The following is a 27,712-nucleotide window of genomic DNA, read 5'->3' as shown; positions in this document are numbered from 1 at the left end:
CTGAAAGAGCAAGAAGAGGGTCTGGTGCGAGCTCCATCTCTGTCATAGCAGAGACATACATGAAGACAGAGGCCCAGTACCTAGAGATCAATGGGCACGTCCAAGTTAATTGCTCAAAATCCACTCCCCGAAGAACGACACTTAGGACAATGGTCAGTGTTAGTGGGGTCAAATTTGATAATGTCAGAGGGGGAAAGGTTACAATGGCGGAGAAATTTAAAATCTATTAGTTTGTGCCTCTGGTTAATCGAAATGCATTGATTCTGTGAGCAGCAATACGTCCAAATCTTGTCGGTAAAGGGAGTTCCCAGTTCCTCCGCCCATACCTCCTGTATACGTGCAGTAGTGTCTGGGTTCATAGCAGTACACATATGGTACAACCTTGTAGTCATACAATCACCATCCACATCAGACACGCCATGTGTCAGCAGTGGGAAGTCCTCATGGGACAGTGGATAAGAGGGAAGGAGAAATCGTAAAGTATTGTGGAGTCTCTGAAAAACAAAGAGATCCATGTATGAGGCATCCTGCAAATGGGGGTCAGCAGTTGGTTGTACAACATGGCCATCAGGGAAGAGATCGCCCATGGTGAATAAGTTATGACGGTGGAGTCTGCGTTGCACCAGTTTTTCCCCATGTAAGAGGGAGCCACGGATTATCATGTAATGGGAAGGCAGCAGAATAGAGAGGGCCGCCACCCATCGCCCGCCGCAGTCTGTGCCACGCCCAGCAACTTGCGAACAGGGTTTGAACATCAGTGGCGTCCCGTGGGATGCCCTTTAGTAATATCTGTGAGTATAAGAGCCCATCCAATTGATAACGCTCTGACCTTGGATACGGAACACGGGCATCTGGGTGATACCATCAATGAGTGTATTGGCACTGGGCAGCACAATAATATAATTTAAGATCAGGAGCCCCAAAACCTCCTCATTTGAAAAGGAGAGTAAGAGTATCCCATCAGACAAGGGGACGACCCACATCCCAGATCAGGCCAGAAGGAGACTGCGCAATGTATGGAAGAAGGCCTGTGATTTGTCTGTTTATCTGGAGCCCAGAGAGGTTACCATAACAGACAATCTCCTGCATGAAGGGGGGAGAGATTGTCTGATGGTTGGTGTATAAATAGCAAGATGTCATCTGCATAAAGAGAAAGCAACAGTGGACCATAAGTAAGCTGCAGTCCCCTATGAGTAGGGTAGTCTTGCAGATAACAAACTAACAGGTCCATTGCAATATTGAAAAGGTTGGGAGGCAGGGGGCACCCCTGTCTAGTACCTCGCATAATAGGAAATGCTTTAGTAAGCAGGCAGTTGACCCATATGTTAGCCATCAGGTTAGAATTTAAAAGCATGATTAAGGATATGGAAGAAGAGGGATACCCAGCTTGCCCAGAACCGCTTTCAAGAAGGGCCACTCGAGAGAGTTGAATGCCTTTTCAACATTCAACAAGCCTAAGACTTCAAGTGTAGATGGAGATATCTTGTTAAGGCCTTCAAAAGTGGCACGTAAATTAAGGGAGGTTGATCGATGGGGGACAAAACAGGATTGGATGATAGAAAGAATCTGTTCCTTCAAGAGGGATAGTCTGGTGGCAAGGACTTTGGCCAATATTTTATTGTCAAGGTTCAAAAGAGATAAGGGTCAATAAGAAGCACCTCAGCAAGGTTCTTTACCCGGTTTTAACTAAAGTTTAAGGACAGCCTGACGGAGCAAGGGGAGTAATGTAACAGCAAACAGAGATTTGTTATGTAGTGCTAAGAGATGAGGAGCCAACTGTTGCTTAAAAGCCTTATAGAAGACCCCTGTAAGGCCATACAGTCTAGGTGCTTGAGAACCATCAAGAGCGTCTATAGCCAGTGAACCACCTCATCCATGGTGAGTGGTTCACTGAGAAATTGTTGCTGACCATCCGGAAGCCAAACCATCACAACCTCCTCTAGGTAAGTAGAGATCTCAGATGGGGCGTCGGGCAAGCTGGAGGCGTAGAGATGTTTATAGTACTGCTGAAACTCTACCATGACACTCTCACTGCCCATTATTCGCATTCCATTATCCGCCTGTAACTCACTGACATGGGTATGGAATTGATTTGGGCGAAACAGCCATGCTAGGGTGTGGCCTAGACGTACCCCTACCTGTAGGGACAGGCTATGAAATTCTTCCCCAAATATGCAAGCTCCCTATCAGAGAGGTCTCAGAACTCCATCAACAATATGGAGCTGTGGTGTAATTGGAGATCCCCACCAGCTGCGGCAACACAGTCAATATCCCGCAGTTCTGCTTCAATGTGTTGTAATTGAGGGCGGATGTCTCAGACGATACCTGTGTGCTTGGAAATGCACACCCTGCAAATAAAGGCTTTAAAGGCCTCCCAAAGGGTGGCCTGTGTCGAAACAGTGCCTGTATTCATTGCTAAATATTCAGTTACAGATTTGAGAACTTCACGGCAGAACACCGGGTCGCGAAGGGCACCACATTGGAACCTACAGGTACATTGCAGACCACATCCATAGTGGATTTACAGCTGAAAAAGAACAGGGCTGTGATCGAACAGTGTTCGCGGAAGGACAGTGACCTTGGAGACCCACCAATATACATCAACGAAGAGGGACCAATAGTCCAACCTCTTCCAGACCGAATGAGCAGTTGAGTAGAGTGTGAACCCTGAAGTGGACGGATATCTGGAGCGCCAGGCGTCTAGCGGCATGTAGGTATCTATAATGTGTTGGAAGATGTCCTGTGCATGAGGTTGATCACTGGGTTGTGAACTGGTTGAATCAGTGTGCAAACACTGCGGCATATTGAGGTCGCCGCCCAGTATCACGTGCTCGATGTCCAACTGTCCCATGTGGGACGAGAGATCCTGAAAGAAATCAGGGTCGTCCACGTTTGGGGCAGAGATGTTCAGTAGAAAAACGCTTTTGTCCACAAGGATACCTTGAAGAAGAACATAACATTCACCCGGGTCTGAGTGTCAAGTATGGAGAGTGAAGGGAACACTTTTATGTATAAGAATGCAAGTACAGCCAAAATATGAGCTGTAGCAAGAGAAGTAACAGTGTTTTCCTCAGGGTTTAGCATATTCCATGAAATAAAAGAAATATTGAGTGACATATTCATATCTGGGAGTGTGATATCAGAAGGAGAGATAAGGTTACAAAGAGCACATCGCAGGTGATGATGCATGAGCTGTGTGATGTTGCAGCAAGCAAACATGACTTAACAAACTAACATCAACAAAAACAAACCTTTAAATTCCCCACCCACACCAGATAATAAGACATCCAGCGAATCCCAGGAAAATAAGAAGACAGAACATAAAATAATCCCACTTGAATAACTTTGGTGTTCACCATGGGGGTGCAGCAACAACTCGTCCCTCAAGTAGAGGGCGGTTTGGAAGGCAGTTTTTTTTTTTTTTTTTTTTTTACAAAAGACGACATCTGCTGGTGTATCAAAGATACTTATTTTCCCATTATTGTCCAGCTGCAGATGGGCAGTGTAGTGCGTGGCGTACCAGGTTACTAGTTTTCTAAGAGAGTTCTTAACGTTGTTGAATTTTGAGCAGCCTTCCTGCACTGTGGGGGTAAATTCTGGATAAAACGAGATGGTGGCACCCTGATATTGAAGTGTACCATTTCCCTGGCCAGGCCTAGGGCGCTATCCCGGTCTTTATAGTTGAGGAGACAAGCTATGAGGTAGCCGGTGGAGTACCCTTTGGGGGGTGGGGGGCCGGGGCCCAGGGATTGATGAGCATGCTCCATAGCAAAGGTGGGAGAGAAACTGGAACGGTCAAAGAGTTTGATAAGGAGGTTGTCCACAAATGCTTCAAGTCATCCCATGTTGGTGGTTTCTGCAATGCAGGAGATGCTAATGTTATTTCTACGGGACCAAACTTCAAAGTCCTTGCACTTAAAGGCAGCTTGTTTCACAATGCAATGCATCTTATCCATTTGTTTCTGGAAGGTGGCAATGCAATCCTCTAGTCCTGATATCCTCTCCTCTGCGACATGGATCCGCTGCCCCTTACAGTCCAACCGTCCTCCCATTCTGTCTGTATAGCCCGCAAGGGTATCAAAATGCACGTCCATTGCGCGGAACCCCACCTAAAGCTCTACCATAATGGCGGACATGTCATTGGGGGTGGCTGTATCCGGGTCGCGGTCTGTGACCTTGTCCGTGTCAGAATGAGGACCCTGACTCCTGGCAGGCTTGGTACTGTCAAATGTTAGCCTGGGCTGTTCACTTAGGATCTGTGTGGCCCTTATGGTGGGCTGCAATAGTGGCGACTAGCAAAGGCAGAGCTTCGCTGGAGAAAGGGATGGCTGTATGGCAGGCTGACCACAAATATAAGGTACCCAGTAGGAGCGCACAGGGCAGTAGTGCTAATGCTGGGGGACATAGTCCTAGACACCATGGAGTCCCCCCTAGGGAGGCAAAGGGTGTCCAGGTAACGCAGTAGGGAGGCAGAGAGCCACCTGAGCAGGAAACTGAGCAGGAGGCAATGTGATGGCCCGGGAGGTGTACACAATAAGTGGCACTCTGAAGGATATTTGTATAGGTGGGTGCCGGGGTCACTCCCTACATAAATCCTGCACCAATGTGTCCTCATGCCAACAAACCCAGGGGGCCATACAGTGGGTCATCAAAGCGCCAGAGGTCCATGGAGTACCCCTTGGGTGGCAGGGTGCCCAGGCCAGCAACTTAGGAAAAGGAGGGGCACACAGTGTACTCGCTGCAGGCACGGGGTTCAGTGGTCAGACAGTTTTCACCTTCCGGCATGCAGGCACAAAACAGCAGCATACGATGCCACTCAAGAGAAGGGGAGACCACCTATGCAGGTATCCACAGCGTGGTCCTCGCTGTTGTGTGCTCGAAGCCTCCCCCGCCCGGCCAACAGGCCGACTGCGTGGCCTCAAGTGGCAGTCAACATAGGCCTCAACCCCGGAGACTACAGAAGTAGTAGATGCTCACAGCTCCAGCAGGCCACTGCAGTATGGGGATCCAGCGGCAGACACCACTCCGGCTTCACAGTGCTGAGGGGGTTAAACAGCGCTTGGGAGCTGGGCGGCATGCCGTCTACTCCTCCATCACCAGGTGGCCCGGGCCTACTCCCCTGCTGCCGGGCCAAGGGTGGTCAGCAATCCAAATGCATATTGTGGTGCTTCTGGCAGGTCGTGTACACGTCCCGACTGCGCTGAGGGCGGGGGATGCGGCCCGTGGCACCGGCAAGTTGGGGCAATCCCAGCTTCAGGCTTGCCCGTGGCCCCTGTTGCCATGGGGCCTGCAAGACTTTGCCGGGCTGCGTGTGCCATCCGTCGCAAGAATGTCGATCAGGGAGCTGTGGTCTTGCCCAAAGTCAGTCCCGTCAAACATCCAAGGCTTCAGGGGCGACAGCTGGGCCACCACTGTGAACAGGAGACGATGATGGCAGTGATTCAGCAGGTTTAAAGGCCACTACCACTGGAGCCTCACAAGATAGCATCCATCTGGGTTGCGGTCGAGGCCACACCCCTGGAAGTAGCATTGTGATTGGGAGTTCATGTAGCAAGGACATGGGATTTATGTTAAGGAAACTCTTGTTGAACTTTTTGGCTAGCAGGCGCTATTGAGTGGGTTGTTAATGAGAAGCTGGTAGGGTTTTCACATTCTAATGACCATTAGACCCAGGTTGGGTCTGCCTGAGACTCGGTTGTCAATGACAATTACTTGTTTGTGCATTGAAGGAGCCCTCCAATTAGGAATTTGTTTCCCTAGAGTTAAAATGTAGGTGTTAGGACAGAAGGTGTTTGGCAAGGTCTGTGAGGAAGGATGGAAGCTCTCTTGGTGTAGGTTAGCTGTTGTGTTGACACATTGTAACAGAAGGTATTCAAAGGAGTTTTTCCAGTGACCATCAGATTTGCACACTTTAAAATCAGAGGTGGATTCCAAACCCTCAGCTTTGGTTATGACTTATGAATGATGTTATGGTTGACTGGTATGTAGTTTGACAGAATCTTGGTAGATCCACTGTGTGATCATGTCTTTGTGTCCACTTTTAAATGAACTAAGCTATCTAAGATAAAGTGCCCGATTGTATCAATGCTTCCTGTGGCCAATTTGGGTTTGATGTGAGCACCGGCAAGGTTGGGTAATTTTTGTTATTTGTCAATGGGTGTACTCCTAGTGATCTTAGAAAGAAAGGTTCCTGCTTTAGCTGAATCCCTTGTTATAGCTGATGAAGTGCCATGATTGCTTAGTTCTTCAGATTCCCGTTAGTTGCATGGCAATTGTCAAAACTGTACTTTTGGCCTCCACAAGATTTGCAATATGCCCTCATCCTCTTGGGATCCTCCAAGAGTAGATTGTTGGGTAAGCATCTTGTATGGTTATTTCCTTGTTGGGACATTGATTGCATGAGTAAAATATAAGGTTTGGTGTGTGTTAAGTAATCCTTGGAGCTGTATTAGTGATTGATAAGTAATACATGTGGGTGCTACAAAAGTAGCCATTCTTGTGTTTCTTCTTGGACTTTTTTGTGGCATCATTAGGGAGTAGTCATTTTTGTGCAGGCCAGCCTAGACGGTATGAGGCAACATCACTGGACTTTAGGGAAATGGCTTTGGTATCATTGGGACTGTATGGAGGTGAGATATGGGGATGGATCTTTGGGTAATAGGACTGCAAACTAGTAGTGTGTCAGATGTGATGAAGCTGAGTCTGATTGTTTTGAGAGCTAGCTTGCAAACTTGCCTAAGTTCTTCAAAGTGGTCGGTGCACTTAGGTTTGTGTGAAATTGTAATAATGAATAGTAGATGCTTTGTGCTAGCAGGTACCAACACCCAGACTTGATATGCATCCAAGCCTGACATGGAATTGTGGTAGAGACGTATTGTAATGTCATAAGTGCTGGGGTGGCCTCTGTATAGGCACATCACTTCCAATGTGGCCACGTTGGTGCAGAGACATTGGACACCACCTACCAGTGAGTAGAAGTACTTCTCAAGGTTTTCCGGGTCCAGTCTGACACCTGGGAAATATTGTAAGGTAAGAAATCTATGGTTAGGTAGAGACACTACCAGAAAAAGCGTTACTGAAAGTAAGTAACTTGTTCATTAGGTGGATAGCATACCTTTTTTTCACATATTATGCTCTTAACACTGAACAAGTGCATCTTTATCTGTTATATTACGACACCATTTAACACAGTGTTTTTCTGTTTCAGACCTGTTACTGAATACGTAAATGAAGAAATTTTGAATGGACTCAAGCAGATCCATGAGGAGGTCAGTACATCAGTGTACATTCCTTCTAATCTGCATTTAAAAACCTGTGCACAGAGTATTAATATCAGATTGATATTATTAAAGGTATCAAGTGTTGCGTTTCTGCTTTCTATGAAGAGTCGTTACTGATAATACTAATGTGCTTAGAAACCTATCAAAATGCCTTTTAACATTCTATACCTCCTTTCACTGTGATATGCATTTAGTCCACCTGTCGAATGTTTTTTGGAAATTTAATAATATACTTGCAACAGGCAGACTGAAAAAAGAGACAAATTCTTCTTTTCAGAAGATTAATTCTCCTTCCACCAGCAGTGTGCCACAATTGTAAGTTGCCTAGTAGGCACTACTATAACTACAGCTCTCAGTTGCCATGTGATAGAAGTGGGTTACTTACATGGGATTTTTTAGTTAATCAATCATATTTTTGTGGTCTCGCTACAGACTGCTCCAACTGTCTGTTGCAAGACAGCCTTGTTCTTGCATACCATGACCCACAGAGCCAATCACTACTCAAGGTGGAATGATTTTCTTGTCAGTCTCTTACTTCTGTTTGTTGACTTCCTCAGTTTCTGTGTTTGATTCGCCCACAAGAGCTTTTGGGTTACACCATCAGTAGATTCATAATTCTTCCTGCTGCGAATACAGCATTGCAAAGAGAGCCCTGTTTATACATCAGTTCCCTGCCTTTTGTTGCCACCAAAGCCATGTTTAAACATCAGTTTGCTACCTTCCGGCGCCTCCTAGTAACTACTATAAAAACAGCAGCAGAAATGTGAAAGATAGAGTATCCATTGTTGGCAGTGGTATTGGTTATCGCTTGTTTGTAAAGGTAGGCAAGAGCAATTGGTATTGCCAATACTTGTCTGTCCAGAATTCAAAGAGGCCATTTTACTAACATGTTTTTCTTTGATTGTAGGCTATTAGCAGAGAAACCCATGAGTATTTCTTATAAAACAGGATTTAAATGATCAGCTTGACATTCAGGTACATAGACCCAGCTTCCGTCTTTTGTTGAGGATCAGCAGACCTTAGATTTGTTTAAACAACAAACCACATAAGCACAATTACTGAGGCACTCTGTGAACATTGATGATGTAATGTGGTGGCTTAGTAAGATGTGTTTTGATGAATTTCAACTGGCTGCCTTAATTTATTAATCTATTTTTAGCACTTATGTAGTGTGACCTAGCCACGTGGTCATTGGAACACTTTATATACAGCTAGAAATAAAATGTAAGGAAAAGAAAGATTAATAAGAATATATTGTGTAGAGATCAGATTAGCAGGGTATGGAGATGTATCAAGTAATCTACGCAAAAGAGGTAACCAGGGATTGCCTATAAGCTCTGAACAGATTAGCTTTCAGGTTTCTTCCGAAAAGCAGAAGGTGGTAGTTAGACCTCATGACTTCGGGCATGTTGTCTCAGAGCATGGGACCAGATATGAAAAGGTCTTGTTCTTCATTCCTGGTACTCCTTTTCCCTCCCGAGATCCTATGTTTGTCTTTCAGGTAGGTAGTGATGCAGGCCATTTCTAGTATTTAGAGACAATCAATAGAAATGTTTTAGGATGGGTAGTGATGTGATCGGAATTCCATCTGTAGAATGGCTCTGGAAGACGTAAGATTAGCCTTGAAGTGCTCTGCTAGTAAGGTTTTGCCACCATCAAGATGTAAAAGGACCAGGACTTGAAGTTTCCAGGTGGAATTGATGGCTTGATTCTCTTCCGGAACAGGGACTGGAATTATGAAGTTTTGGTTAAATAGGAACTGTATGTTGCCAGTGGATATGTTATGATAATTGGTGAATCCTAACAATAGGAACTTGTGTTGGTGTGAAGCCTAGGTTGATAAGTCTTTGAAGCCATTGATGGTCTTTGTGATATGTGTTTTATGTGTGGAGGATGAATTCAGTTCTAGGAAGGTTAAGTTTGAGAGAGTGAGTTCATCTAATTAACCATTCATGAATTTTCCATTCATAATTTGAGTGTGGTGATATGTGATGGGTTTGATTCTATGGGGTATATTTAGTGTCATTTAGTTTTACTACACTGCCCTAGCTATTTCCCAATTATGGTCTGACCATGGAGAGAGTAAAATGACCCACAAGGTTTGTCCCAGCATGAGGGGACTGAAATTCCACCCTTGGAATGCCTGTTTCAGTAGTGTGGCGGTGGCAGTCAAAAGGCCTGACTCCACACCAGTGATCTGACTCAGACCCCTTCCCACAACTGGAGTCAGTGCGCCATGAATTTTCCAGGCCTTCCTCGACTCTGCAGCAAGTGAAGACTTTAATTATGCAAATGGCAGCTTTTTCCAGATGGTTGTAGTTCTCGCTGGGGCACCATTGCTTTGGAAGGGCAAATTCAAAATGCTGACTGTGGCCCAGCATCTCTCCATCCTAGATCCTGAGGGTGGGTGATGTCTTTGGGCTTATTCATTGTGTTCCTTCATGTACCCTGTCCTGAAGTACCAAAAGTGGTTCCTCCATTTTGTGGTGGAGAAGTAACTCTTTTTGTTCACTGTCATACCCTTCAGCCTTACCTTATCTCCCTGGAAGGCTTAAAGAAGTGATGGTGGTGTTGGCTGTAGCCTTTATTTGCATATTTGGGAGTGCATGAATTTCTGTACCTCAATGACAGGCTATTGAAGGCGTGTTTGTCACAGTCAGTCATGGATCACCCGCATATGACCACCTCACTCATTTCTTCCATGGAGTCACCATCAAAGAGCCAAATCCCAGTGTTGGCCCGTGCAGAAGATTCCAGGGGCTGTACGGTGACGTGCGAAGCCTTTCTGCTTTGTAGCAAATCTGGAACATTTAGGACATGATACCAATTATTTAGGCTCTTTCCTGTGTTCCAACCTGGACAGTTCTTAAGCTTCTTGATCTCCTAGCCTCTTGTGTTCTGCTAGGAAGTCATGCTCTTTGGCACCTGTGTGCTGTGTAGTGGAACCTCCTCCTTCAGTGGGCTGAACCCTGGAGGTGCCTCTCAGACAGCATCTTTGCATCTGATTAAGCAGTTACGGGACTTCCAATGGTAGATAAAGTATTTCAAAATGAGTTGTAGGCTGTTCTCCCTTCCCTGTCTAGTGCTGACAGTGGTGATGTATACTGTGACTCTGGGCTAGGGGGGCACCTGATTGAGGTGGAGATCAAAGGTCCCTGGTATCAGCAGAAGTACCAAATTGATCTTCTAGGGGGTGATTGTCATCCGGCTGACTCTCAAAAACGTTCAACCTTTCATCAAGGGCAAGTCCTGACAGACAAATCATATGCTATGTGGAACTGCAACAAACAGGTCCGTTTGGGGTCACTTTTCCAGTGCCAGGAAGCGCTTAAGTTGTGGAGTTAGCTGGACTGTCATGGAATGTCCTTCACTTTAAGCCTTCTGATGGAGTCCCTGACTGCTACAACCTTGGTCAGGTATTTGGCACCAGTGTGACAGTCAAGACATGCTTTGATGAGATCAACGGGCTTCTCCAGATATGTCTTACCTAACGGGCATGCCCTTTGATGACTGTTACCTCTTCAGCACACTCAACCCTCGAGCACTTTAAAGACAGCAGGGCCACAGCAAGCTTCGTGGGCCTATCTGCTCTAACACAGCAGTTTCACCCCCTCTGTGGCTGTGGTAGGGGTGTTCAGTGTTACCAGCACTGACCATTGCAGCCAGCCCAGTACCCTACTGCATTTTAATACCTGAGGCTGCTGCAACCACACAATTGGGACAGCAGAAGTAGTGAGCAGCCCATTCCGGAGCCCTTCCAGTTGCTGCAGCCCCAAAACCTCTTTAGAGTGTCCTTTTAGACAAACAGCCACCCTGTTGGAGGCAGAAACCAGCATTTCAGTATGGGTGGCACGCAATAACTTCTAGAAAGTGGGGCTTGAAAATTGTCTGCCGGTTGTAGGAAAGTCCTCCTTTTTTGCCTGATCACCCCCACTCTTTTTGGATAGGTACTGGTGGTTACTGACTCTTGGCTGTGCCCTGGGTACTGCTAACCAGTCCCAGGGCCTGTGCCCTGTGTAAAATGGATATGCAAATTAGGCTAATTATAATTGGCTAAGTTAACCGACCTATAAGTCCCTAGTATATGGTAGGGCATGTAGGTTTAGGGACCACGGCATAGGTGGTGCACACCTAGGTGCACTGCTGAGGTGCCCAGTGTCATTTTAAAAGCAAGCCTGCCTTGCTGGCTGCTTTTAAATTAAAGTTATATGCAAATTCGACTTTGGAATTAAAGGTACTTCCAAAGTCTTAAACTATCTAATTTTTACATATAAGTCACCCCTAAGGTGTGCCCTATGTGCCCCTAGGGCTGGGTGCAATGTAACTATAAGCAGGGACTTTATAAAAATAGATTTATAAGCCCTGGTGAGGTAAAAACAGCCAAATTCGTTTTTCCCTCATTGAAGTAAATGGCCTTCATAGGCTAGAATGGGCAGACTTTATTTTAAATTTTAAAGTCTCCTTAAATGTTACATACCAAGAATTTGGTATCAAATTAATTGTTGTAATACATCCCACAACTTCCAGTTGTTGGATTTAATATAACTTGTTCAGGTAAAAAGTTTAGACTTTACCTAAAAAGTTGCCAATTTCAGCTCTGCATTGTTTTTGCTGCTGTGCTCTGATTGGCCAGCCTGCAGCAGCTTCTGCCAGGCTACTTTGATGAGGTGTGAAGTGGCCTGGCTTCACACAAAGGAATGTGCTTGGGGGAGAGAATCTCCCCTCAGCAGATGGTGAGGCAGGAAGGGGGAGGGCTGCCAAACTGGTCTTCAAAGGCAGAGAAGGACATCTGGAGCACCCAGCAACACCCCCACATCCTGCAACCCCAGACAGCTAGGTGCCCCCTTGATTAGATTAGGAGAGGGCAGGAGAGGGGTGTGTTTATGATTTTTAGCCACACCAGTGGGTGGGCTCAGCCAGATGTAACCTCCAAAAATCAGATTCAGCCATGTTGGATTTTTAGAGACTGTTGCCTTTTGGGATGGATTTTTCCCACACTTCCCAGGAAGTGGTCATCACAGGGGGACGACCCTGCACCTGATTGGAGGACCAGGACCCCCCTGCTTTTCACCCAGGAGCAAGGATAAAACTGGCAGACCTGCCCCCACACCTCAGATCCCCGCCAACTTTCAAGAAGAAGGAACTTAAGGAGAAGAAGGACTGCCCTGCTGGAACCCTGGCCTGCACCTGGACCCTGCACTCAGAAGGACTGCACCAGCTGCACACTTGGGCTTCACCACAAGAAGGACTTTGCCTGGCTTCAACTGGTTCAAGGAGGGACTCCCTGTTTGCTACAGGTGAAAAATTGCTATCCAGAGTCCCCTGCACCAACTCCTAAAAAAGAGACCAGTTGACCACTGCCCAGTGGCCCAAAAGGAGTTTGCGCCAGGTGCATTCTGGGAGTTGAAGTCCGCACCCCCCAAGGACCATCACAGAACTTCTGGACCCTTGGGGTGAGCTGTGGACCCCAAAAGAACCTTAAAAGAACATCTGGGTGAAGCCCCAGAAGTTTGGAGAAGATTTGACAAATTTTGTAAAAAAGCTCCAGAGAGGGACCGATCCGCCGCGGAAATTCTAGCCGGCTTGCCTCAACCGCGACCCGGCCTGACTTCGTGGTTCGTCCCGGTAAAGAAAAACATCCGAAAAAGAGACTAAGTCCGAACGTAAAAAGTTGACCGGGACCTCCCAGCCATCGTATCCGAGAAGGGCTCCACGGACGTCGGATCAAGATCCAGGTTTACCCCGGTCGAAGGATTTTCATCTCGAAAAAACGACTAAGTCCGAAGGTAGAAATCACCACCGAGGAAACCCACATCGGGTATCCGGACAAGGGCTCCAGGAGGTCGGATTCAACTGGCAGGTTCGTCCCGGTGAAGAAAAAACTTCAAAATAGAGACTAAGTCAGAAGGTAACTTTTCAACCGAGGCCTCCCGCGACTTGTAGCCGAGCAGGGCTCCATCGCGGTCGGCCTGAAACTTTGACTTTGTCCCGGTCCTGGTGCAACCAGATGACCCGATTGGCGCTTTTTGTTTCTAAGCGCTAGAAAAATAATAATACTTTAAAAATTCATATCTCCGGTTCCCCTGAACCGATTTTAATCGTTTTTGTGTCATTTTAAAGATAAAAATATAAACTATTTTTATAAATTGGTTTTGGATTTTTAAACTGTTTCCTGTGTTTTATTTAATTACTGTTTTGTGATATTTGAATGCTTTACACACTGTCTCCTAAGTTAAGCCTTGACGCTCGTTGCCAAGCTACCAAGGGTTGAGCAGGGATTAATTTACTGAGACCTAACTGTACCTAGGTGGAGGTTAGTGGCTTGTTGCTAGGTGTAGGTACCTACCTGCCCTTACCAATAACCCATTTTCCAACACCGGTGTTATACCCTCCCACTTATTTCCACTCCTCTACCACTTCCACCACCCTCAGGACAGCTGAAGGAGGACCATCTGCCCCTTGTACAGCAGGATCTACAGGCTCTTCTGGCCAAAGGAGCCATGAACATGTTGCCAGCATTGGAAGTGGTAGCTGACTGTTACTCCTGCTATGTTCTGGTGCAGAAGAAGAACAGAGTCCTTCATCCCATTTTAGACTTCTGCACTCTCAATGCCTTTCCGCAGAAGGCCAAGTTTAAGCTGCTCACCCTGGCCCAGGTCTTGTGTACCCTCAGCCATAAAGACTGGATGTTAGCTTTGAACCAGCAGATCACTTATTTTCACATCCCTATCCAGCTGTCCCACAAGTGTTGCTTTCAGTTCACAGAGGGGCAGGTCAGTTCTCTGTGATCCCCTTTGGCTTCACCAGTGCCCCTTGGGTAGTCAAGAAAGTGATAGCAATGGAAGTGGTAGCAGAGATTTTCTGGAGATCAGGGGTTCCACTCTTCCCCTACCTGTCTGCTGAAGGTGGGCTGGTTCCAGGCAGCCATCCCCACCTCCAGACAATAGAGAAGCTCTTAACATCACTGAGGCTAACTATCAACATGCCATAGTCACACCCGACTCCTTCTCAAACTCTCCACTTCACTGAAGCTATTCTGAACACAGTGCTTTCTCCTGGAACAGAAAGTCCAGGACATTTTGGATATGATCTTGATGTTTCAACCTACGTCCTGGATCTCAGTAAGCTTGAATCTGAGGGCTGTGGGGTCTTCTGGCCCCCTGAATCCTGCTGGTAAAGTATTTCAGGTTGCATATATGAGCTCTATAGTGTGATCTGAAGTCCTAATTGGGAACTGTGTCAGGGACATCTATCTGACTACATCCAGATTTCAGAGGACTCTGCAAAAGATCTGCAGTGGTGGCTGCTGAGCCATGATTGAATCAGGGGCAGACCCCTTTCCCTACCCCACCCAGAGATAACAGTGGTGACCAGTGCATTTGTTCTAGGTTGGGGAGGCTGTCTGGGAGAGTTGGAGATTACAGGCATCTGGTCTCCGGCAGAGGTTTGGCGTCACATCAACCTCCTGGAGTTGCGGACTTGGCACTGAAAGCCTTACTGCCATCCATCATAATTCTGGTGCAGGTGCTCATGGACAGCAACCCTGCTATATGGTACTGCAGCAAGCAGTGAGGGGTTTGATCAAGGGCCCAGTGTTAGAAGGTGTTACATCTTTGGAAGTGGCTGGAACCCCAGTTGATTTTCCTGGTGGCACACTTCGAATACCAGGGCATACAAACTCAGTGGCCCACATCTAGCGGATCACGAATGGTAGCTGCATTTGGAGGTGGCACAAAGTCTCTCCACAAAGTAATAAGGATCTTGGTTTGATTGTGTTCCCACTGCTGAGAACAGACAATGTCAGCATTTTTGCAGATTGGATTTCCCAAGACGGCTCTCTCATATGGGTGCATTTTGCCTAGAGTGGAGCTCTGGACTTCTGTACACTTTTTCAGTGCTACCTGTCCTGCCCATCGTTCTGAAGAAGACCAGGAATAATTGGGCACAAGTCATCCTACTGGCTCTGGATTGGGCAAGGAGAGTATGGTACCCGCAGCTGCTGTCCATGAGTATCTGTCTGCGTTGTGAGGATCTTGTATTGCAGTAGCAGGAAGGGATCCTGCACCTGGACCCATGCGGTCTTCATCTCCATGCTTGGAGTTTGGCAGCAGTTGACTTCATTCAACTCTCTTCCTGTAGTAGTTGATGTCATTCTGACAACCAAGTCGCTTCACGAAATCAGTATACATTTGCTACTGAGACAGGCCTGTAGTGTGGTACTGTACTTGGCATATTGACCCACTTCATGCCAAACTATCCAAAGTATTTCCCTTTGTGTTACTTCTAGTTCAGGAAGGACTAAATATGGGTACAGTTAAAGGTTTTTGTTGGCTTTTTTCTGCCTTTTTGCAGTTGCCGGGCCAGCCCGCTATATTTAAATCACCTGTTGCTATGCCTTTTTTGAAAGAACTGCAACATTTGTTTCCACTCACTCCCTGCATCATGCTGCAGCGGGACCTGGATCTAGTTCTCACTTTCCTAATGTGTACCATGAAAAGGACCATTTCTTGCTGGATTATTCTATGAATCAAAACCTACCACGCACTAGCTAAGAAACCGCCCTTATGATTGCAGGCTCACTCCACCAGATGCAAGGGTGCTACCTGTGTATTGGCATGCATAGAACTTGTTATGGACATTTACCAGGCTGCTACGTGGGTGTCATTCCAGAAGTGAATCTTAACTAGATGTATTGTGCTTTGCATAAAAATGTGCTGTGCCTTTACCAAGAAGGGGTCTCCTGAGTGTCTTTGGTGTCATTTTACAAGAGCTAATTCCACCACTACACCCTTGGTCAGGGGCATTCAGTGCTAGACATATGCCAGGCATCCACACCTTCGCCAGACATTACTATGTTGACTCTCGGGCCTCCACGGTGGGCCATTTTGCCTAACTGCAGGATTTCCTGTTGTGGAGTCGACTCTTAAGATCTGCCAACTTTTGGGTGCTATTGCTTTGAAACCTATGCTTTGCAATCTTTTTAAAAGATGAGGAATCATTGGTTAGAACTATAAATCACCCACCTTTGGCAACATTCTTTCTGTGGATACTCTGTGTAACCAAAGATTCCTCACCAATCCATCCTCCTATCCATTGTTTGGAGTTCCCGTCTAGGTATTACTAAGGTTCCAAGTTAGATTTTGCATCTCAAATTTCACTGTATGCTCTATTGTAAAATGCATGCCGATATCCACACTGTCACTCCCAGGGGCAGGACGAGGCTGTTGCAGAGACTGGTGGTGGCACTTATCGGTGTGCAGAAGCAAATGCTGGAGAAACGTTCCTGAAGAAGTTTTGCAACAGTGGGAATGTAAAAAGTGAGGAATCTGCAATTAGATAGATTATCCCTTATAAAGAGTGTTACCGAAGGTAATTAACTTGCTCGTTTGTTAGGATTCAGCTTTAGGAGGCTATTGCTGTCAACTGATGTCACTTAACACTGTGTACACGTCATGTACACATCACTTTTGAAGTTTCTCCTCACCATCACATCCTGTAAGCGTTTGTCTCTAATAATGAAATGGTTTAACAGCAGCTTTTCATTTCTTTTCTAGTTACTTTGTCATTAAGTTGGCATTCTTAAATTCTATCAATTCAGATCTCAAATATTCCATTCATTTGTTGTTGTCCTGACAACGGGTTGTCCTAAATCTAAGATGAGGGTCTTAAACTGTCATTCCCTTTGGCCACGAAAGCTAAGCTAAATGTTGGCTGGTAGTTCCGCCTACCCAGAGAATCCATTTCAGGATTAATGGTTTGCACTAAATCCTAAAAATCAGTCAAAACCATAGAGCGCATCCTCAAATCAATGACTTAAGGACTTAGTATACTAGAAATACAAAGGGATCTACCCAATGCACCCTACTAGACCTGGGGAAAACCAAACCAAAATCTCTAAAGAATTGGTCAAATAGTAGGAAAGAATATACATTTGTAATTCACATTCAATGAAGCAATGAATCTATCATTGGAAACGCAATTTAATAACTCTTAATCAAATCATATTTGTTACTTCCAACAGTTAGGACAAACATTCAATTTACAACAATATATTACAAACAAAATCATAGGTAGACATTATAAAACACATATATAAAGTGTCCAGCATTAGACATAGATTAATGGTCCAACATTCCTCTCCTTATTCAGAAAAGCATGTGATAATCACTAATAACTATACCAGGAATCCACATATGAGAGATGGTTGCCTAATCTATCACAGTCCTAAATCATACTTATTTCCATCCCTGTTCGGGTGGGGCTGTGATACAGAGTCCTTGAAGGGCAAATTAAATCTTCTTTGCAACCTCTAATTGTATAAAAAGTAGACGCAAATTGAATGTTTGTCCTAACTGTTGGAAGTAACAAATATGATTTGATTAAGAGTAATTAAATTGCGTTTCCAATGAGAGATTCATTGCTTGCTTCATTGAATGTGAATTACAAATGTATATTCTTTCCTGTCAAAGCGACAGGAGAATACTGCGCTTCTATATTCTTCCTAAAATCCATAAGAACGCAGAGAACCCTCCAGGCAGACCTATTGTTTCGGCATGTGGCTCTATTTTAGAGCCATTGGACCAATATGTTGATACTTTTCTTAAACCGTTTGTAGCTCAAACACAAGCATATGTCTGTGATTCAATAGACATAATTAATAAAATAGAAGACTTACCATTTGATGAACATAACCAAATTCTGGTGACCTTTTATGTTGAGGCACTCTACACAAATATTCCCCAAGACGAGGCACTAGAAATAATCAGAGAGGTACTTGACACAAGGGCTTTCCCAATCAACATCCCTACTGAATTTTTAACTACTCTGGCCAGTCTGCCTAACAAAAATAATTTTTGTATATAAAGAGATGATGTTCCTACAAATTAAAGGAGTAGCAATGGGGTGCAGTTTTGCACCAGAGGTCGAAATCTGGCAATGGACTGCTTTGAAAAGAAATGGGTTTATAATAATTCTAATCCCTTCAGTAAGAACATTATAAAATGGTTCAGATATATAGCTGATATATTTATGATCTAGCAAGGAGAACAGATGATTTTGTCAGCCTTCTATGAATGGCTAAACCAACGTACACCAGATTTTAAGTTCACAATGCATGACAATACTAAAAGAATAAATTTTCTTGATCTATGGATCATTTCTAAAGAGGGTCACTTAGAAGTAAGTTTATATAAGAAACCAACTGACCATAATACCCTGCTGCATTTCACGAGTGGCTACCCGAGAACATTGAAAGAAAATCTGCCTTATGGCCAATTCCTCCAGATTAGGAGGAATTGCAGCAATAAAGAGGACTACTTTAAAAATGCGTCAGATTTGATAACTAAATTGATCAATAGAGGGTATCCAAAAACAACTGGTCAAATCGGCATCCAAAAGAGCATGGTTTACACCCAGAGAAATTCTATTGACTCCCAAACAACGTCAAAAAGACAACCCATTGACCTGTGTTATCACCTACAGTCCTAAGACCAATAAAATAAGGTCCATTATTGAGAGGAATTGGAGAATTTTAGGAGGATTAGACATTGAAAAACCTCTGTGTTTAAGAAAGCCCATAATTTACGGGAATATTGGGTAAAGGCTACATACCCTGTCGAAAAGAAAAAAAGATATGAGAGTGCTGTTACAACTTCCACCCCTGCAGGGACACTACAAATGTAAAATTTGTGTAGCATGTCAATTTACTAGTGAATCGAACAAAGTAAGCTTGAATGGATTGTTACACCAACAAGTACATTTCTCAAATTGGAATACAAAAAACATAATTTATTGTATTAAATGCCCACGTGAGTTGGTTTACGTAGGGCAGACATCGCAGCCTGTTAAAACTAGGATTCTGCAACATAGATCGGGAATCAAGTGCGTCATCAGAAGTGCGTCATTGGTGGAACATTACTGTGAACAGAATCATAAACCAGACGATATATAGTAGACGGTATTGTAGGTGGTACACATTAAAGGAGATGAACGACCAGTCTCCGATCACCTAATCAGGAGGGAGGCACGACTCCTTGAAAAATTTGGAACAGCAAGACACGGTCTGAATGACCAGGATGAAATGTGGGCCTTGATATAAATAGCTCAGTACCTGGATTTGTTGAGAACTTTTGGAAAAATAAGTTGAACTTCTTTAGAAAAAAACAACCATCATATTATTCTAAGTGTGGTATACTCAATTGTAAATAATGAACTCTTTGATGTTAGATGTAAGTGTGTGTATTGATTTTGTCTTATGTGCTTTCTAGATTGAAAAATATAGAACGAACATGCTGTTCGATTCAGACAATAAATATTTAATCCTTGAGACATTTGAAGGGTTAATTAATCACAATACCGATTATATACAAAAAGACCAGAACACAAAGTTTTAAGTAATTAAATCAAAAGGAGTCTGACTTATGACCTATACTTAAAGTATAGGAATATCCACTCAAAGATGACCACCACGGAGCAAACACTTGATTTGTACAAAGATGGCCGCCACTGGGGCATTAAAGTTGATATTCTTCCGGGTTTAGCCAATTTCCTCCATAACACGAGGAATTGGCGAATACGCCCGGCCGACAAGAAAGAAAAAGCATACCAAATAGGTCCCGAAATGCGTCATGTCAAGTACTAAATGAGTACTGGTTCCTGCAAAGGGCACTGAAATGTAGGTGCCCTACGAAGCCCCCAAGTAATTGAGAGTCTTACCATACAATTTGTATTTGTAGGTTCATTTTTGCTACGATCGGATAAAACAAATATTAAGCAACCTGGGATACATATAAGTATCTCTCACCATGGGGTGAGTATAGCGTTTGACAGAAGTCCTTCTCAAAAAATTGGTAATGGATTCCCACTCTAAAAAGAAATAAGTTACACAAGTGGCCATGCACAATAGAGGGTTCACATATCTTTAGAGCAGTTTTAGGTGGTATGTAACACGCTTACAAAACACCTTTGCGGTGCAAGGGATTGCATAGAGCATTTAACTTGTAATTTTTTTAAAGCATTTTTTTCACTTGGTTAATTTTTCACTTGGTGATTTTTTTTATGGTGTAGGGTGTTCAGGTCCAGGATTAGGTGTTCTGTAGTAACATTATTGTTTGTATTTATTAGGTTTGTCTCTCTCCATTAGTCCTGAATAGGCCCATATGTGAAGGGGCCGAAACGCATCAACTTTTTATACATTGAGAGGTTGCAAGGAAGATTTATTTTGCCCTTCAAGGACTCTGTATCACAGAATCACCCGAACAAGGATGGAAATAAGTATGATTTAGGACTGTGATAGATTAGGCAACCATCTCTCATATGTGGATTCCTGGGATAGTTATTAGTGATTACCACATGGTTTTCTGAATAAGGAAAGGAATGTTGGACCATTAATCTATGTCTAATGCTGAACACTTTATGTATGTTTTTTATAATGTCTACATATGATTTTTTTTTTGTAATATGTTGTTGTAAATTAAATGTTTGTCCTAACTGTTGGAAGTAACAAATATAATTTGATTAAGAGTGATTAAATTGTGTTTCCAATGATAGATTAATTGCTTCTTTGAATATGAATTACAAATGTATATTCTTTCCTACTATTTGACCAATTGCTTTAGATATTTTGGTTAAGGACTTAGTATGTCAGGACACTTCTTACTCTTAGCTTGTGAGTTGTAGAGCTAGCAGAGAAGATGAGGTTGCTAGTGAATATTTGGGTGATTTTTTTTAGCTTAGCTGACACATGATTCTCTCAGAAATATACAACACTGGAACTAGTCAAATTGTTTTTCAATGTAAAACGACTTTTTAAAGTTATTGTAAAAAACGGAAATGGAAACTTAACTGATTTGTTCTGCCTTCGAGTCATCATATACTTCTGTTTTCTTTTCAGCTCTTCAAAAGGCAACTGTACAGGTATGGTTTGAATCATGAAATAAAACATTTCTTTTTTAATCTGAACAAAATAAGTTGTTAAATTACATCCACCCCTCGATTTATATGTACAGTTTTTGTTACGTCCATATGAGCACCTCGAAACATGTGAAATATGACAAAGTCAGGCGTTTAAGATAAGCCTCCAGACTTGGAGTACATCCGATACAATGATGTTTGCAGAGTCACAGGAGCTTGTGGCATAAATGGGCTTTAACATCCCACAGTGCTTCTATGCTACATCTGCCACCTTAATAATGCCTATTGTAGTCTTGTTTAATCATAACTAGGTGCATTTTAGACTGTGCTCCTGCAGGCTTGATTGCACTGCAGGGAGTGAATCAATCATGATGCTCAACCTCATTTGCCAACGCACGATGCAGATAAAGTAGACCATGGTTACATTCTCAGCCACATATTAATTTAATGGTTACAGGACTTACTTGTCAGTCATTGGCGAGAGTGCAGCGTGTTGAGTGATGGACAACTAGGACTCCAGAATCCATCTGTGTTGTGGTCTACAGTGCCACGATTGATTGCTTGCTTGACTGTTCAGAGAGAAAGAGGGAGAGAAAGAATAAACTGTCATTTAGAGATGGGACGTAATAGGTCACCAACCTCTCACATTGCTTGCCTCGTTATGTGGATGCAGGAAGTTAGTTTTCTTGTAGCGGTTTTGCCACAGGGAAAACCCTTTCAGTGGGCCTGCCACCGGTGAACATGGTGCCAGAAGGCCAGTCCTGTTTTGGAGATGATGTGTGCCTGCTTATTTTTCACCTGCTCTTGGCGGTTTCGCACAGGAACAATTAAAAGACGTACCTCACGTACTGTGAGAAAACCAGTAGTACATCAGTTATGTTATTTTTTTCACTTTCCAAGGGTGTTGCTACTGTAAAGGTCTTATGCATGGTTTTGGAGAGCGTGCACCGCTGCCTTGAGTTAAACCTAGCATATTTCTGTTGGGGTTTTATTCTCTTAATCAGTGTACACAGGAACCATGCAGGACTCGAAACATCATAAAAATTTTACTAGGCCTGCAGGTTGAGTAACTTAAATAATCTACTCAACCTAACTGTCGTGTACTTGATCCGTAAACGGGTCTCAAATTGTGTGATCCTAGGCAAATAGTTTACAGAGTCGCCTTTTTCTTTATTCTCACATGTGATTTCACCTTCAAATATGTGAGCTCAGCATTTCTGCAGTACAAAAAAAACTCTTTTGTTTGATTAAGTAGACTAGAGTTTGCTGCGTGCATCACAAGAATCTAGCCCACATAACCTAGGACTTCTTTTAATTTACTAACAACATTTCCATCAGGGCAGGAGTGTTTCTCATTTTGTTTAAATACTCAATTTTAATAAATATATTGCTAAACCATGATGTGGTAAAAATTGTCATCTACACATAGTCACTTTCCAAGAAATGTCTAAAAACCTCTCCACTAACTTGCAGCTTTACTAATAAAACTATATAGTGTATTAACAGTCTTTGAAAATTGGGTTTCAGGAAACATATCCTTTGCGCTTCAACACCTAAAGTATTCTGATTTGTTTTCATCCTATTAAAATATTTTTTATCACACAGAAATATAAAAAAGGGCTTTCACAAGTACTGAAATATATTTTGAAATGTTTGCTCAGTTAACTTAGTTATTTAAATGTTGTGAGTTAGGAAAAACCTGACACTGTGTATACTTTTATTTTAAATTCAAGCAGCAGGTCACACAGTTCACCGTACAAAGACTTTTGACCTCTGTCTGTGAACACAGAGCAAATGTGACATAAGAAAAAGATTTAAAGGCATCTTTTATTACCCCTCCACTTTTCAACTGAACAGAACACCTGTTCAGTGTCAACTCGCCAGAAGGGACAAGTAAGTATTCAAAATAGCTGGACCTGATCAAATAAGACTCGCCAATGTGAGCGGTCATCAAGTGGATTTTTCGAGCCCTGTCATGCATGTCCGCTAGGGGTTCTCTGCAACTTGAATGAGATGAGACCCTGTGCTGAGTTCTGTAGTCTGGAGGGGAACACCATGTGTTTCCTCCTTTGAGTTTGACTACTGTCAACTCACCAGGCTGAAAAGGGCTGACAGTGGTGCCAGCAACAGATTATAGTGTTCAGGCCGGCCTTTTCACTTGTTACCTGCCAGAGAGACCTGTTTGTTGGCCTCTTCTGGATTTCCAATTTGATCTGCTAGTCATTGCAAATGAGTTTTTTGGTGTTGGGAATGGTGGATAGTGGGGCATATAAGGACAGGGAAAGAGAGAGCAAGAGGACAAGAATAATGGATAGGCCTTGAAAAGGCAGAGAATGTGAAACACTTGTTAACTGTGTTTGAGTGTATATTCTATCACATCCCAAGAGGTGTTTTCACCTTTTTGTACAGTACTTACACTTGGGGGTAACTAGGGTTCATAAGAGTCACAGCTCCGGGCATTGATTTGGTTTGCTCATGCCCTATATAATTCTTTCAAGAAACCACTTGACAGCACCGTCGTTGAAATTCACAAAATACTGTGCAGGAGGGTTGGGGCAGTGGTGGCTGGGGTGGTGTGATGTATCACCCTACGGTTGAGCAGAGGTGCCCAGCTTCTAGAACCGTCCACCCCATTTAAAACCCCTTGCACAAAGAAGAGAGTTTGAGAACAGTCTGGACATGGGGAAGCAATGGCATTGGAATGCCCAGCTGGAAGAAAGAAGACAACAGACCTCACCTGCAAGGGCTTCTGATTTCAGTTGATGCCCAGTGACTGGGATTTGTTTCTCCATGGCCAATGATGTTGTACTCTCTTCACCCTCTGTTGGACAATAGAGGGGTGATCCGTCCTGGGAACACCTGCTGGGTGAGACATTGAGGGGTTCACCTTAATCTTCTGGGGACTAGCCCTGCAGGAGTACTACCCCCAGAAGAAGGTAGCTACTGACTTCCACTAACCTTGGTACTCTGCTAATGGCCAAAGGAGCTATGGAGCCTGGACTGTGCAGGCAGATAGGGTACTCTGCATTGAGGTCATGGGTGTGCTGCTGAGCAACCCCCAGACCCAGAACAAGTGCCAGGTGCCCAGAGTGGAGACAGTTGGTGTGTGAGGAAAGGAAGGAGTAAAATCAGGTTCCCAGAGAATTGCAAAATGTAGGGGCCAGAAGACCTGACGAAACCACTCCTGATGGCTGGAGCAGGAAAGAAGGAGCAAAACTCTACTGTCACTCTTCAGTTAGTCATTACCAGAATTATTGACATTCTATGTATATACCATCCTTAGTGATTTTAATGATGTTGCATTGGTTTATTATGACATATTTCTTTAGTTTATTATAACATATGTCTGCTATTAATGTGGTGACACCCTGACAAAGCCAGTAGGCCTTTGATAACTTCACCCCATTGAATTTTATCCAGGGATGTATTGGGATTATAGGGTGCAGGGCTCGCTAGCGGTGTAAACTGTTAGGAGGGTGTCACCATGGGTATTTTCATCTGCCACCATGTATATATTTGTAAATTAATGTATAGTACGGGATAGAGTATGTGTGTGTGTAATTAAGTTCTTAGGAAGCTGGCCTGTGTGCGTTGGACACCTGTGGTGTTTGCACCGTATATCAGGTCCAGCAGGTCCAGGCATCACCTATTCGTGAATTAAGACAGTGTCTAGGAAGCCAGTGCTCTCCAGTGGTAGCTGTGGTGAGCAGCAAAGACTTAACTAGGAGGAGTGCAAAGCACTTGCAATACCACAGCAGTCACACAGCAACTTGTCACACCTGAAAGGAACCACACAGTGTTGCAAAAATAAAACTACTATATTATTATAGTAACACTGAACTAGATTACTTATAGGCAGTCCCCCAACGGTAGGTAAATACACACTAAATATACACAGTAATTATTAGGAATTAGCTTATATGAATAACAAGCATTGGCAAAAAATTAGTGAAAAATAGTTCGGGCCCTATTGGGGGGGGGGGCACATACTAAAATAGTGGAATGCAAAGTGAAGCCACCCACCCAAGGATGTGGAGTAATTAGAGGGGAGCTGGGAGAACTCAAGACCTCAAGAGGTTAGTACCTAGGTGACTCCCAGCGACCAGGAGAGCAGAGGTAAGTACTTTGTCTTCCCAAAGACTAACAAGGGGACATGGAAAGAGGAGGATTGCAAGACCAGGACCAGTCTGGTGGAACCCAACGGTGGATTCGGGAAGAAGAGTACCTGCAATGGGAGGGGACCGAGTCCAGTCCACACAGGAGTGGCCAGACTGGGCAGGAGCCACTACCCACCCTTTTGTGGATGAAGATCTGGGTCAACAGGGAAAGAAGACCAGCTGTGGAGCCCAGGAGCTGCAGAGAGGTCCTTGGAGTTGTGCAGATGATGTCCCACACTGGTCGCCGGGATGCAGTTGGTCAGTGGTCAGGAGGATCACTGACAAGCCTTGGCAAATGCAAGTTGGAGAAAAAAAGGATTTGCAGGGAAGAAGAGTACCAGCAAGGTACAGGGGACTTTCGACCATTGGAGGGAAGTCTGGGCTGACCCTCAGCAGTCAGGAGAGCTGGCAGAAGCAGTCTCAGCCCCCACAAGCAACCCACTGGCAGCAGGCTCAGTAAGTTGCAGTGAGGCACAGTCAGCACATCTCGAGAAAAGTCCCACGTCGCTGGGATAGCAGAGAAGAGACTGTCCTTGCAATGATAAGGTGCTGGAGGCTGGAGCTACTTGGAGCTTGAAAATCCGTCTGAGCAGGAGTCCACAAGCCTTGGTTACTTCAAGAGTCGCAATACACAGTGGTACTGTCCTGCAAAGAGAGGCAAGAACTCACATCTCCCAAGTTGGACGGCAGGTAGAGAGAACCAAGGGGACCGGCCACTCAGACCCACCAACTGTGTTGAAGATTCTTCCTGGAGCGGGATGGCAGAAGATGCCAGCAGCCAGTCATCTGTTGCCTTAGGTGCCTTCATTCCGAGGGGAGATTCCTTCTTGCTTCTTTGGAGCAGCAGAAGTCTTGCTGACCCTAAAGGATACACAGCTGTGGAAATGTTGCTATTGCTTGAAGGAGCCAGAGAAACAATGTTGCAAGGCGAGGTCGTCTCTGGAGTTGCAGGCTTGTTTGGTTCCTGAAGAGTCCAGCGGCGGTTCTGGTGGCCACGAGCAGAAGAGTTTGTTGCAGAAGAGTCCTGGTGGAGTCTTGCATGCCGAATCTGGAGACCTGCCCACAAGGGAGTCCCTAAATAGCCCTAACAGGGGGCTTGATCACTATATAGGGTGACCACATATCAGAAGGGGTCGCTGACGTCAATCACCTATCCTGACCAACCAAGTGCTCCCAGGGGCTTCAGCACATCTTCTTGTCAGGATGGCAGAATCAAGTTGCCACCTGGATGGGCTCTGTGCAAAGAGGGCACCAAATGTGCCCTTAAAAGCAAACCGGTGACATTGGGAGGCTACCCCTCCCCAGACATGTAACAACTATTTCCAAGGGAAAGGGTGTTGCCTCCCTCTCCCACACGAAATCTTTTGTTCTGCCTTCCCCTGTTTGAGCTGGTCAAGCAGCACAAGGGCAGAAACTTGCCTGTGGGTCTGCAGTAGCGCGGGCTGCCCGCAAACCCTGAAAGATTTCTAGGAACAATACTGGATGGTCCTTTAAGACGCCCACAGAGTGCATGGAAAAATGCCACCAATACTGACATTAGTATTGGGGTATGGTTCTGACATGTGTGACACCAAACATGGCTAGGTTCGGAATTACCATGATGTAGCTGGACCACAGGTCGTGCTTGAGTGACCTGTAAAAAAAGAAGAAAAAATTTAAATTTGCCACCTCTGCCAAAACAAAATGGGCATATTTATACAATAAAAAATGTAGTTGCAACCATCTTGGGGTGTTATTTTACATAATGTTTAATTGGTTTAAAGCAAGTTCGAATTTTGCAGGCACATTTAGAAGTTGCCGGTGTCGGCTATCTTGGAACAGCAAAACAAAGATAAACGATTCACAATACCATTCACGCGTCTGGCTCGGTGGCCACTTTGAGGTAGTTTTTGTCATAATTATACCAATCCATTTTTCTTCTGAGTGTTGCGACCATTGTGGAATGGTAAACCAGTGATAGACTCACAATAATACTCCAAGATGGATACCCTGTTTAGAAGCAGTGGTTACATGTGCTGTGGTGCACTACTGATAAAAGCGAGCGGGACACAACACTGCCCAGGGAAATAGCAGAGCTCTTAAATGCTAAAAGAAAAAAAGGTGAAAGAAAGAAATGTAAAAGAGAAAACGGAAAAATAAAGAACGGGCCGGCCAGCTCTGGCACTGAAATGCTGCTCTTCACAGAGCCAATGGCTTAAGTGGGCTAACACTTTTCCCCATGCTGGATGCTGTCATGGGCGGGTGAAGAATGTGAATGTCACTCAGAACCTGACTCGCAGCCCGTAAAATGAATAGATACGTGTGCATATGTTTTATTCATTTGATTACAAGAGCCAGGCAGAAGCTAAAGCTGTCAAACTAGAA

At 44.3% G+C, this 27,712-nt stretch overlaps 1 protein-coding gene across 1 annotated transcript in view; it reads left to right on the top strand.

Moving 5' to 3' along the window:
* The window catches only part of TBCD (tubulin folding cofactor D), a 1,666,801-nt gene that overhangs the window by 950,097 nt on the left and 688,992 nt on the right, over nt 1–27,712 (top strand). Inside the window, 2 exon segments of the mRNA XM_069200356.1 lie at nt 7,208–7,268; nt 21,172–21,194. Of these exon segments, the coding sequence (XP_069056457.1) occupies nt 7,208–7,268; nt 21,172–21,194 (84 nt within the window).

This window comes from Pleurodeles waltl, chromosome 7, assembly GCF_031143425.1.
Source record: "Pleurodeles waltl isolate 20211129_DDA chromosome 7, aPleWal1.hap1.20221129, whole genome shotgun sequence".
NCBI lineage: Eukaryota > Metazoa > Chordata > Amphibia > Caudata > Salamandridae > Pleurodeles > Pleurodeles waltl.
Note: the sequence above shows the minus strand (reverse complement) of the source record. Positions and strands in the feature narration are given on the sequence as shown.